The 14,280-nt window shown below is 39.3% G+C and overlaps 1 protein-coding gene across 1 annotated transcript in view; it reads left to right on the top strand.

Annotated features, from left to right (window-relative positions):
• RASA1 (RAS p21 protein activator 1) overlaps positions 1-14,280 on the top strand; it is a 64,669-nt gene that overhangs the window by 26,339 nt on the left and 24,050 nt on the right. Inside the window, exons 5-11 of the mRNA XM_077347551.1 lie at positions 278-395; positions 1,603-1,634; positions 4,434-4,486; positions 5,006-5,156; positions 10,065-10,143; positions 10,565-10,685; positions 13,049-13,205. Of these exons, the coding sequence (XP_077203666.1) occupies positions 278-395; positions 1,603-1,634; positions 4,434-4,486; positions 5,006-5,156; positions 10,065-10,143; positions 10,565-10,685; positions 13,049-13,205 (711 nt within the window). The remainder of the gene's footprint in view (positions 1-277; positions 396-1,602; positions 1,635-4,433; positions 4,487-5,005; positions 5,157-10,064; positions 10,144-10,564; positions 10,686-13,048; positions 13,206-14,280) is intronic.

Raw genomic sequence — 14,280 nt, forward strand, 5'->3', positions numbered from 1 at the left:
ACTTCCCCGTGCGGGCGCGGCCCGTGGGGGGCATGGCCCGATGAGCGGGCGCAGTCCGCATGGGCGTGGCCCGATGCCCTGTGGGTCCCCAGCCTGAGAAAGGTTGGGGACCACTGTCTTAAATGATAACCACAAAATACCGGTAAGGTATTTTTGGAATATTATTTTGGCTCAGCAGTGTGCATTTGATGTCCAAAGTTATGTAAAAATGTTTGATTAATTTAGTCTGCCAAACTATTGGTTTAACTGGAATTGTCATAACTTTTATTGCCTATAGCTTCCTTAAAGGAGACATGTTTATTGTCCATAATGAATTAGAAGATGGATGGATGTGGGTTACAAACCTACGTACAGATGAACAAGGGCTTATAGTAGAAGACTTAGTGGAGGAAGTGGTAAGTCACATTTATATATATATATATATGTATGTATGTATGTTTGGATTTATATAACCACCGTTCTCAGAGAAATGGCTTGCAGCGGTTTACAATCTTGTAGAATATACATCCAATACAAACATAATCAACCATTTAAAACAATCCCCCATTAAAACTCTTAAACTCTAAAAACTCAACCATACAACCTGGCCTCAGACAAACACCTGGTGGAAGAGCGGTGTTTTGCAGGCCCTGCAGAAATCAGAGAGCTCCGACAGGGCCCACTGCTATTCAGGGAGCTCATTCCGCCATGTAGGGGCCAGGACAGAAAAAGCCCTGGCCCTAGTCAAGGCCAAGCAGACTTCCCAAGGTCCTGGGACCATCAGCAGCTTCATACCAAAAGAGCAGAGTGCTCTGTGGGGGGCGTAAGGAGGTACTTTATGCAATCCATATTTGAAAACTCAGTTTTAAAAAAAAACACGCTCTTTTGCACGCGCGCGCACACACACACATATACATAATATATATAATGATTGTGGGTTTCTTTAACATTTCTTTCCCCCCAGGCATAAACGTTCAAGCACAAAAAGGGGAGGGGGGATGGAACAGCTAATTTTACTGTTTAGGAAGAGGCAGAATACTGCGAAAAAGGAAAACCAAGGTTTCCCATTCTCTCACTCTGGATGCTTGCAGCCATTTAACTTCTCAGTTTTGTTCCCCCCTTTGATGGGGAAGGAGCAAAACTAAGGAGTTTAAATGGCTGACAGCCATTTTACCTATCAGCTTCGCTTCCTTACCCCCTTGTAGGAGGGAAAGTGAAATCGGGGAGTTTAATGGCTCACAACCAGTTGACTTTTACATTTAAATGGCCAACAGCCATTTAACCCACGGGTTTTGCTTCCGTCTCCCTTGAAGGGGGGAGTGAAACTGCAGTGTGGCTTGCAGCCATTTAAACCTAACAACCAAAATTAAAAGTTTGGAATATTTGCTTTCTTATGGATAGAGTTTTAGGACAGAATTAACACATTAGCTATCTGAAAGGAAGAGAGAAATATAGAACCTTCCTGGGCACTTAGATAGAATAGAGTTGAGATAAGTAGAACTATAATATCAAATGTTAAAGCAGTTCAAATTGCAGAATTAATAAAGTATTATGTGAATTTTAGAAAATTATTTATTGTGTTGCTTTGCTTTATTTTTAAAGTGTGTGGTATGTTTTCATTAGGGTCGTGAAGAAGATCCACATGAAGGAAAGATGTAAGTTTTGAGACCGAAGAGAAAGGCAGATAAGTACAATAAGTAGTAAAAAATGAAAGCTTTTGTGCTGTAAATCTATGACAGACCTTAATATCCAAAGAGAATTCCAGAGAGTACTGTGCATTGTGAGCATAATACTAGAGGAATTTTGATAGCCTTATTAAATATTTATTTATTATATTTATATACCGCCCTCCCCGGAGGCTCAGGGCCACATATGACATGGACCACAAAATTGCCGAGTCATAAAAGGATAGCATCATTATGGTAACAAACAGAACAGTTAATATATCTAATTCACAACATGACTCCACCTGTAGATACTTACATTTATAGGTTGGGGCCATGAATGGACAAGATAGGTCTTTCCACACACCTTAGAAAAGCTCCAGCTTTGCAGAAGAGTCTGAAACTTGCTACTATGCAACTTTCATGACTTTCTGGCCCCAGCTGCTCTCTAGTATTCAATAGGAGCCACCACTTGAGAGCTAATGTGATGTTAAGAGTTTCAGGCTAGAATCTGGGGGACCCAGGTCCAAATACATAATCTCACTGGGAGACCTTGGGCCAGTCACACACGCTCAGGCTAACCTATCTCACAGGAAGGATAAGGCGGAGGGAGAATGATGTAAGCTAGTCTCCATTGTGGAGAAAGACAGGGTATAAATGAAGTTAAAAAACAATAAATTAAGTGGAAGATGGTCTGGATGAAAAAGAGGACAGAGAACAGTGAGAGAAAGAGGAAATAGTGTTGGCGATGGGACAATGAAATGCCCCTCACAAGTTCTTGTGACCAGCCCACGGTTCAACTGGGCCTGACAATTGGCATCATACAGCTGGGCAGTTGACACTTGGCAATTTAACGAGAATTTCCCCAGCTGCCAGGGGAGAGAAGGAAAGCAAGACTGGGTATCCACCAAAGAATGATAAGGATCTCTGGTGGATGGAAAAAGAAAAGGAAGCAAGAAAGGGTGATGCTTTGAGGGCTTTTGGCAAAAGGAAAGAAGCAATATGTGAGGAAATCCTTGTGGGTCCCCTGCTTGCTAACTAATACATAATTCAGACTCTTTCAACCAGGGTTTCATGAAACCCTAGGGTTTCTTAACAGCCGTGGGAAGATTCCTTGAATTGGTGGGAGAGAGCCAGTTTGGTGTAGTGGCTAAGAGTGCGGACTTATAATCTGGCATGTTGGGTTCGATTCTGTACTCCCCCACATGCAGCCAGCTGGGTGACCTTGGGCTCACCATGGCACTGATAAAAATTGTTCTGACTGAGCAGTAATATCAGGGCTCTCTCAGCCTCACCCACCTCACAGGGTATCTGTTGTGGAGAGAGGAAAGGGAAGGTGACTGTAAGCTGCTTTGAGAAAAGCGGCATATAAGAACCAACTCTTCTTGTCCTCTTCTAATTATATAAGGTAAAGGTAAAGGTATCCCCTGTGCAAGCACCGAGTCATGTCTGACCGTTGGGGTGACGCCCTCTAGCGTTTTCATGGCAGACTCAATACGGGGTGGTTTGCCAGTGCCTTCCCCAGTCATTACCGTTTACCCCCCAGCAAGCTGGGTACTATATATATATAATTTAAATTTGTGATCATTTATTGGGTGATATGACCACACACCCCAAGTTGCCAATGAGGGGCCATGGGTAGGCGTGTATGCAGCTATACTTCCCAATCATATTCTGCATGATTGCACCACTTCTGATGTTTCTCAAAGCCCGAAGAATGTATTTAGTTCCTCAGCAGTTAAAATGTTGAGAAAGGCTGACAATTCATGCTGGGAGACTTTCTGGATTGTTTTGTTAAGTTCAGACCATGATAGTTGCAAGAATAATATGGACAAATTAGAAAACTGTGAGGATAATAGAAGGTCTGGAAAGCCAATCCTGTGAAGATAAGAATAGGATATATTAGCTGTGTAAAAATTGAGCTGTATGAGGGATATATCTGCAATATTGAAGTGTTTCCCAAACATATAAGAAAATGTAATGAACAAGTTGCCAGTGTATTGAAAGGGATTTCAGAGATAGTTGATATGAAAAATAACTTCAGCCTTTGAAATCTACCTAGCAGATCTTGTCAGAATGGCAGAAAATAATTACTACCCAATGCACATAGCTTATGATATAGATATTTTAAAATATTTCTGAGTGAGACTTCTCTGATAACTTGAACTTAAATAAATAACTGGGAATCTGCAAAATGTTGGGGCATTTTTCCCGTTTGCCAACAAAATGCCTCCTCCACCTCTTCTCCATCCTCCTGCCTCCTGCCATTTCTGCTGTCCCCTTCCCCTACCTGCCATTATCACCACCTCCCCTACTCATTCTGCAACTGCTGTGCTGCATTGTCTCTTGCTGAGATTAATGTTGTCATTTTTTGTGTCATAAACTGGCTTTGGCAGGTTCCCTGGAAGGTGCCATTAACACTTTCTGAATAATAAAGAAATAATTTTCAAATGCTTGGCTGTGGTGTTGATTGTGATATCATAACATCATGGCTTTCCTTTTTTTGGGGGGGGTTGTGATGTTCAGTGATAGAGAAGTAGACACTTCTCTTGTTTTGATTCTTTAAAAAAAACATTTTTTTAACCATTGAGATTTTCTGCAAATTAGTATTCCAATATTAGTATCCCTTCTATCCATACCTGGCATTGTGTGCAGTTTTTGATCACAGTCTGGGCCAAATTCAAAACTAGAGCTATAAAATCATTTGAGTCGTTATTAGGTAATAGAGTACTACATTCAAATAGACTGGAATATATTTCTAATATTGCCTAATTTATCCAATTCTTTAAGATGGTTCCACGGGAAGATTTCCAAACAAGAGGCTTACAGCTTACTAATGACAGGTACTGAGCTTAGAATGTACTGTATATATGGCTTCATTTCTTTTCATTTGACTGCATTAAAAGGTTGCAGAAGAATTAGTGGAATTCTCACAATATATTTTTAGTAAATGCCGTGTACAAACGTAAATATAGATGTAATACCATTGTAGATGGTCTACTGTAAAATGCAGTGGTTTGGTAAAGGTATAGCTTCAATGTTACACTATAGTTGTCAACATGTGAGAGTTCATTTCATGAATCACTTAACCTTGACTTATGTTCTTTTAGAAAAGATTCCTATAATTCAGAATGTCAAGAAAGAAGAAACAGTTAGTGGTTATAACACTCAGAGAAAAGATAACAGTGGCTCACGTCTGTCTTTATAGGGACATATAATAATGTGGGAAATGAATTTTTACAAGTAACTGGATTTCCTTGTGTGCATGCCAAATTCCGGCTGAGATCAATTAAGCTATTATATTGACTCCAAGAAAACAAATTATTGATGATGAGCTAAGTGCTTTTTTTTTTCCCAATCAGTTGGTCAGGTGTCAAGTTTTCTTGTGAGACCTTCTGATAATACACCTGGAGATTACTCTCTCTACTTTCGAACAAGTGAAAACATACAACGTTTTAAAATATGTCCAACACCAAACAACCAGTTTATGATGGGGGGCCGGTACTATAACAGGTAAGTTGTAAACTAGTCTTAACTTTCTGCAAGCTAAGTGATGTTGTATGTACCAATATTTGTTGTTGGTTTGGTATAAAATCCTAACTGTTTTTTTCTTTTTGGTGTATTAAACCAATGAAAAGCAAATTATTCTTAGTCATGAATTCAGGATGTTCAGTATTCGGCATGTTTGGATCTGGTGAAATTGGAGTTGGATCAATAAAATGAATAACACTGCATGTTCTTTATGATTCCTGTATGGATAAACTGTAAAGAAGGAGTGGCCTGCTAGGAGTCCTTTACTAGGAAAAAATACCCCTATATTTCCAAAAAGTAGCTAATTTTTCTTTTTTGTTTTATGATATAGTAAATTTGTTAATAGCCTAGTTCTTAATGTGAGATGTAAGAGGGAATCTTAAGATGAGGCATGTACTGGTATATGCCTATATTTAAATGCATCTTATTTTCAAGTGCTAACTACAGGACATGATAATCTATAGCATAATGTGTTCAACCACCTCTTCTTAGTAGTGCTGAGTATAGCTCCCTCTTCCAAAGACGATAGCTGTTGCTTAACCAGCAGATGATGGAATTTGTCATACCTGATTGTCCAGAACCAGGGAATTTTTATCCATCCCAACCGAGAATTTCTCTCGCTTCCAGCTTGGCTTCTGAGTGGTTAGAGATCCTGCAGCTGGTGTGGCTGAGAAAGTGTCACGTTCTCCTAGCTGAAAAGTTCATTGGACTGTCATAGGAACTTCAAGTGGAAGATGGTATGAGGCTAAACAGTTGGATACTTTTTCTTATCCCAGTACAAGCTGCTTGAATACCTTCTTCATTAATTCTCTCTGGCCCCCAGACATCCTCATTGAAAATCCAGCTAGCAGCAGTTTCAGCCTTTTCGAAGGTAAATTGTCTTTTGCCCATTCTCTAGCTGTCTAGTTTATTAGGGGTATGGCAATAGAAGCCTCCCATTTGACAACCTTGACAAGTTTTGTTATTGATACTGCAAAAGAAATCCTATTACATTGGGTTGGATTTATATAATTTTACAAAGTGAGAGAGGAATTAAAAGTGAACAATCTCTATGTTCTTAGTGTTAGGGCCATTTTGAATTACTATATCTAGTTGATAGATATAATAACTTATGACTGAACCTAAAGGTGTGCTTAATAGTTAATTTGGACTGACACATTCAAATATAACTTTACAGTCATGATAGTTTAGGTATTACAGCTGAAAAAATTTTCTTCTCCATTCTCATTCTTCCCGAGGAGACCATTAAATTATTAATTCTAACCATTTTTGGCAGAATGTATAACTTTGCTTGACTCTGAATGACCGTTTATGCACTGGGAACTTCACTGCCCCACCTCCCGTGCAGGAGCACAGATTGGTGGCAGATGAGGTGCACTGGGCCAAATGCTCCCCCATGTGGGTGCAGGAAGAGGTTGCGCAACCTGCCATGACTAAAACACCAGCCTGCAGCCCGGCATGAAACCTCCAGTGTGTAAATGGTCAATGGGAGCAAGAAGATTCAAAATGTAACTTAATTAATTTGGGGGTTTATTTGCCATTTCACATATTATTGTTTCTTACTGGAAAAATATTTAAAATTTTGTTATTAGTCATGATAAACTGTTCAAAGTTTTTAAAATATTGAACACTTCATAATTAAAGTAAAATACATTGAAAATAAGAGGGAAAAAAGAAAGAAGAGTTAAGGAGAAATCAAATTATGATATTACACAGGGCAATGAGTTCTTAGGATACAAATGGCAAGAATATATTTTTTAAAAAATTTCTATTAAAGCTTTATCTTTAAAACATACTGTAGTAATCAAGCATTGAGTTCTAAATAGGGATGTACAATTCCTCCCTCCCTCCCTTTTTTTTTTTGTTTTTTTTGTTTGGATATAATTGAACTGAAGAAAGCTGTATTTCCCGAAACATCCCAGAACCCAATACTGTTGCGGTATTTGGAAACAGTATTTTTCAGAAATCTCAGATTCTTTCTGAGTCCAGTAGACCCAAGAAGTAAAAAAATATGGGGAGGGTGGATTTGCATATGAGAAGCCATACCTATGGGGTCTGCTCTCCCTTAGCTCTGCTAAATCGAAGCAGAGGGAAGCTTGGCTGACTTCTCGCAGCTCAGTTTAAATCAAGCTGCAAGAGGAGCCTACCCTAGCCAGGGCAGCACAGACCTCTTAGCTCCTGCTGCCTCAGCCGGTCCTTGACTAACTTCTCTTGCAGCTTGGTTTAAACATCTGCAAGACAAGCTAGCTGTAATTCAGCTAGCGTGGAGCTCTCACCTTTCTCTGCCCTAGCTGATCCTTTTTTCCGGCTTGGTTTAAACTAAGCTGCGAGAAGAGCTAGCCCTAGCCAAGGCTGATTGTGGGCTGACTTTTCTTGCAGCCCAGTTTATACCAGGCTGCAGAAGAAGCCAGCTAGCACCAGACTGAGCCAGCAGGGACTGCCTTCTGCAGCTTCTTTAAAGTTTAAAGGAACTACAGAAGCCTACCAAACAGCTGAGAGACAGAAGCAATCTGTTCCTACCTATTGCTGTATTTGAATGTACTGGTAATTCCCAAATATATCTGGGATTTTCTCTGGATTTGTTGTTTTTGTTTTCATGAGAAAAGTCAGATACTTTTGGGATACTGAAATATTGCCAAAAAATACCAATAAGATTTTTTCAGATATATTTTCAGCATGGAAACCCCTTGCTTTAATGTAGCCAATTAAGCCACAGTTGCAGAAAAAATAATTTGAAAAACAGCTTAATGTTAACTTAATAACATGTGTCTTAGGCAGAAATACAATTTCAGCATGAGAGCTTATTGAGAATTATTCCATTTAGTTATTGATTAGCTGTACCCATACTTATAATTAGCTCTAAATATATTTGTTGAGTATGAGGAATGTACGGTGACAAGGTAGGGGTGTTGGTGAGGATTGTTAAGAGTCAGTCAAAACTTTGCAAGATCAATTCTGCGCCGGGTTCAATTCTGCGCTCCCCCACATGCAACCAGCTGGGTGACCTTGGGCTCGTCACGGCACTGATAAAACTGTTCTGACCGGGCAGTGATATCAGGGCTCTCTCAGCCTCACCCACCCCACAGGGTGTCTGTTGTGGGGAGAGGAATGGGAAGGCGACTGTAAGCCGCTTTGAGCCTCCTTCGGGTAGGGAAAAGCGGCATATAAGAACCAACTCTTCTTCTTCTTCTTCTTCAAATCAGTTTACTAAGGGGCGTGCAACAAAATCTGTTTTTGAAGGGGAGAGTCAGGTCTATTAGGCCCCCCACAATTTGATGTTTTTGAAAAAGTTTAGGTATAAATACTAATATGATATTTTTGGAAATCCCAAATTATTTTTTACTTATTTTTCTAGTTTTTCTGTATTTGTCATTGAGGTATGAAAGTTGTTTAGAGATTTTCATTTATTTTTGTAACAATTATTCTTCACAAATATTTATAACCTTGATGTGGTAGTTTGATTGCAAGTAGCTCTAGGCAAAACGGAACTTTGGTTAAGATATTGTCAATTGACATTCTTAAGATAACTATGAATTGGCAGAACACTCTTTAATCATGATGAATGGTGCTTGCAAACAAACATCCAAAATTTTCAGCTTTCTCCATTTGCTCAACTGTAACCATATTGATTATTAAGAGAAGGCCAATGTAGAAAATGTATCCATGAATCTGACCAAAGATTTTGAAATCAGAAAGCTTTTCCCAGATCCTCAACTGCTTTTAGTGTGACTTTTGCAATATCAAGTGCGTTATGTTCTCTCTGTAGAATACAATTTGTGAAATGAACAGAGCTCATATCTAGTGAATGTAATGATAAACCTCTGAATAGATATTGAGTTGGCATTTATTGGTCTACAGAACTAACCCTTTTCTTTGCTAAAATAATCCATTATTTTAAGTATTAAAGGTAACACATTTTTGAAAAGTGTAACTTGATCCAAAAGTTTAATCATAGGTACCTGTCTATGACCAGAATCCATTTATGTCCAGCATACATTTCATTTATTTCTAGATTGGCCTTTTCACTGTAATGTTGTTCAAGCATGTTTCAGTAAGATGTAAAAAACAAGCAAAATGTGTGAGATGCTAGGCTTCCTCTGTGAATCTTCCAATTCTGTGTCCTTCAGGTGTGGTAATTAGAATGGAGTTTTCTTTGAAAAGTATCTCTACCAATAGTATACTTAATTTAACATGATACCTTTGTGATTTTACCATGTAGTCTTATTAATCCGTGTTTGCAGTTTTCTAGAAATAAATTGCTTTGCATGTTAACGTGACTCTCATTCCTCTTCCTTAGTTACAGAGAAACTTAGAAATTTATTTTTAATAAAATCACAATTTTCAGCATTGTTGGAATGTTAGAGATGTTTTTGCCCTTAAACCCAAGGAAACTTGGTGCCTTTCCAACACTTTTGAATATTTGCATATTCTGAGCTTGAATTGTCTTTATTACTTTATTACTCTTGGAGTCTCATCTATGTTGATATGGTACTAAGTTTTGGATCACTAAAGTCATATTTTTGTAAAAATTAGATTGTCTTTTCCACTTTGGTTTCTGCTTTGCTTTCAGCACAGTCCAAAACAAATATTTTGGTTTCTGTATTAACATATTCCCAAATAAATTAATGAGAACTTAAGCCTTGTTTGCTGCACCCCTTGTGTAGTGGGGGTGGTCCTTTCCTATGGAGCATGTTCCTCTGAAGAATGGTGCTTGTCAGGTTAGTGAAGGAGTAGTCTTGCATGAGAAGAAGTTCCTAACTTCACTGTGCAGCACAAATGAAATACATGTGAAACCAAATATATGTGAAGATGACCTATTTTGTGTTCAAGTGTAGTAAAATGGCATTAGTTTATTCATACTTTCTTGTTTTGCTTGTGTTTTTAAAACAGCATTGCTGACATCATTGAGCACTATAGAAAAGAACAAATTGTTGAAGGTTACTATCTTAAAGACCCTGTCCCAATGCAGGTGAGACACTGTACAGAATATTATTTCACTTCTTGTGACACTTATACCTATTTATTATTTATACCTCTTGATTTTATTACCTTTTCCAAACAGTTCAGTCCCATTTAAATTCAACTTCTAATATGATATCAGTAACAGCTGGGAAGTGGAGGAGAGAAGAAGCTAAAAATGCTGGTTGTAATGGGAGAACTGCTGTAGCACTGACAGATATGTCAGATCATCCAAATTCTAATTATCTCTGCATTTTCATTTTTTTCATGTTCTACCAGGATCTCTAAACTGTAACAATTGTAGTATAGCAATACAAAACAGTCATAGGTTGTTAGGAAATGTTCTTTGTGTTTTTGGTGTTCTAGTTCAATTGAAAAATTCATCTGCTATTTCAAATATTAAAATGGATGGTTATGTTTTTCCTTTACAGCATCAAGGACAAGTGCTCAATGACACAGTGGATGGGAAAGAAATCTACAATACAATCCGTCGTAAAACAAAGGATGCATTCTATAAAAATATTGTTAAAAAAGGATACCTTCTTAAGAAAAGTAAGTGTAGGTCAGAGCTTTATGTTAAAAATAACTGGATTCCCGCAACCTCAAAGGCTCTGCATCCTTTCAAACTCTATGTATGTTAATCAGCTGGACCTGTAAAACACAAAACATGCCAACTTCTTCTGCAGTCCACCTTTCTTCAGTTTTTCTTTTTATTAGTGCAGTGTGGAGCTGATGTTAGACTTATACTTAATACTTCCAAAGTATCATTATTGCAAAAGTTCAAAGAATATATTAAGGCATTCCCAGAGCTTTGGATGGCGTTCCCTCTCAAACCTCCTGATTCTGCTATCATATGGTTGATCCAAGTTTGAAACCTGATTGTACTCAGTGCTTGCTTCTTGCAAGTTTTTCTGTTAGATCTGCTGTTGAGTTCACCGTTTAGAATCCAACAGGAGGAATAAAGCCATATTTCCATTATATCCTGATAATAAATATACATACGACGTACTGCAAGTTGGAATATTGTAATGACAAGTTCTCCTCTCTTTCAAAAAGTCCTTCCAGAGGGACGTAAACGACATCCTCCTGGCTAGGTGCGTTGAAACTTACCTGTTGGTGCCCCAATTAAAGAGATGAGAAAAAAGAATCCATATAAATGTCAATTGAGTTTTTGTTTCTTTCCTTGGCAGCTCCTTTGGGAATAACCTGGGTTATGACATTGGAGGGGTAATGACGCCAGAAGGGAACATCTGTGGGAACTTCCACCACCATTTGCAAGTTGCAAGGCAGTTTCTGTGGGTTTCCCCTTTTGGCTGCAGTCCCTTGTTTTGTATCCTGTTTTGTATCTAAGGATCCCCAAATCCTCAGAAACTTTTCAGAGTAATATAAAATGGGGGAAAGAGGATTGAAAAAAACTTGATTTGCAAACTCATTCAGTTCATGACTCTATAGCAACCTTTTTATCACTGGGAACCGGTCAACACTTGACAATTTTACTGAGGCCCGGGGGTGGGGGGTAGTCTTTTGCCGAGGGACGTCGCCACCACCTGAACCCCTATTCTGCTTGCTTTCCCGACAGTGCCCCTGATTTCCCTGCGTAATGCCATGCCGAAGGGGAGCCCCAGCCATGGTGGCCGCCGGAGAGCACCAAGGGTGAGCCGGCGGCAGAGTGGCAGGGCAGCCCCCGAGGCAGCAGCCAGGAAGGAGAACGAGGAGGAGCCGCAGCCCGGTACCAACTGATCTACGGACTGGTACCGGTCCACGGACCAGGAGTTGGGGACTGCTGCTCTATAGGATCTAACCCATTGGTTCTCAATCTTCCTAATGTAACAACCCTTTAATACAGTTCCTCATGTTGTGGTGACTCCCCAGCCATACATTAATGCAAGTGTTCTTTCACAGAAATTAAACCAAAACTGACCAATGGGGTGAAGATCCATTGTTCATTATTGTATATAAATTGCTTTTCTGCCTTTTGTCCCACCACGCCAATCTTGCTCTTTTCTGCTGCTCTAGACAGACTAATACTCTACCTCAATCTACCCTGCAAGGGTGTTCTGTGGTGGCTGCAGAAGGAGCGGCAACAGTGGCGGTGCCCTCCCTGGCCAAGCTGCTCACTCTGCCACGACCCCTGTGAATGAGTCATTCGACCCCCAAAGGGGTCCCGACCCCAAGCTTGAGAATCACTGATCTAACCCATAGGGAATAAAGCACATCACATTATGCTTAGATTAGTTGCTTATATTCAACTGTTTTGAGACTATTCAGACATAGAGTTTAAATTAAAAGGTTAGTCCTGCCTAAAATTTCCATCAGTAAAAGCATTTCTTCCTTAGTGCTGGCTAGAAAATGGAAAACGCACGAGCTACCGTCAATAGAAGACTGGCTGAGCAAATTGGCAGATCTCGCCTAGATGGCTAAATTGACATTAATGGTTAATGGAAAATCAAAAGAAGCTTTCCAGGAACAATGGGGTCCTTATCTGAACTATCTAAAAAAGTAAACCAAAAGGGAAAGGAGCGGGTTCTAATATGCTTAGATTCTAAACAATTGCTTCACTAATGTTTATTATATGTATCTATGTTATTTCTATCTTTTTGGAAAAATAATTATATAAAAAAAATAAAAGCATTTCTGCCTTCAAGAGTACCACTTCCTATATAGCTCCTTCCTGCTGCTACCCATAATGCATCATTATATGCCAGTCCAGGAACAGGGGGGAAGATCTGGAGGTTCACTCTGCCATGAGGGGAGGGTAGTCAGCAAAAATGGCCCGCCCTTGTGCACACAGAAAAGGTTGTCATTATCTAACCCAAGTATTAAAAAAAGGGCCAGAGTCCTATGAATCAGAGTTGAGACAGTCAGGAGAATGAAACATTTTTTCTAATCCTCATTGAATGTTTGTTTGCTTTCAGGCAAAGGAAAGAGGTGGAAGAATTTGTACTTTATTTTAGAGGGCAATGATGCCCAGCTTATTTATTTTGAAAGTGAAAAGCGAGCCACAAAACCCAAAGGATTAATAGATCTTAGTGTGTGTTCTGTGTATGGTGTTCATGAGAGTCTTTTTGGAAGGTAAGGTATTAAGTATTATTTCTAAGTACAAAGCTTCAAAAGAATCTGAGGCATGTTACATCATCGCGTACATCAGGGGTAGTCAAACTGCGGCCCTCCAGATGTCCATGGACTACAATTCCCAGGAGCCCCTGCCAGCGAGGGCCACAGTTTGACTACCCCTGGCGTACATAACATACTTTTTCAACGTATGCCCCTTTCTTCAAAGGTAATGCTGGCTTCCCCCTTTGAAGAATCCTTTCCCCAAACCATTTGTTGCCCTTCACAGCAGTGTTGTTACTGCAAGATGCTGTCTGTGTTCCCTTGTGTGTCCAGCGGACAGTGCCGCTAAGGATACATTTGCTGCTACATTTTGGGAAGTTTTTAGGGGAAAACCCTGTGGTATTGGAAAATTTACTCTTTAAATTGACTGAAATTGAAAACTGTGTGTTTAAAACACATTATATAGAACCATTAATACATTCTTAAATATGTTGTGTCAAAACACACTCACCCACTATACGTAAATTATACAACTGGCTATTTTTTATTTTGTGTAGAAGCTTTATAGGTTTTGACTCCTAAATCATCACTTCAGTCTCTGTCTTGCTTATTGTTGAAAGTGTCATGCTCCACTCACCAGTTTCTCTTCTGAGAAAGCCATGTGTTAAACTGCTAGAAAATAGAAGCTAGCTGTAAGTTAAATTGTCTTTCAGTAGGCAATGCATGTACGTTGTATTTATCCATCTATTTTCTTTCCCCAAGAAGCTCACGGTTGCATGCACTCATTCACAGTACTGCTGTGAAGTGGGTGTAGCACAGAGATGCAGTAATGTGAGCAGGGAATTTGAACCTAGTTCTGTCTGGTCACCTCCTTCCAACCTTGAGCATGGACATTATTCAGCAGGGGGAAGAGAAAGTGAAGGTGTGCCTTCCTCATTTGGCATGAATCGCATGCATCTATACTAGAGATTTTTAGACTGAGAGACATGAATAGTTTCCAAGACAGAAATATGATTCATCCAACCATATGCCTTGGTTAATTGAACAGATAGAATGTCTTCCTGTCCCTTATGTGTGTTATCAGTTTGAAATA

Source organism: Paroedura picta, chromosome 7 (genome assembly GCF_049243985.1).
Source record: "Paroedura picta isolate Pp20150507F chromosome 7, Ppicta_v3.0, whole genome shotgun sequence".
In the NCBI taxonomy this organism is placed as follows: domain Eukaryota; kingdom Metazoa; phylum Chordata; class Lepidosauria; order Squamata; family Gekkonidae; genus Paroedura; species Paroedura picta.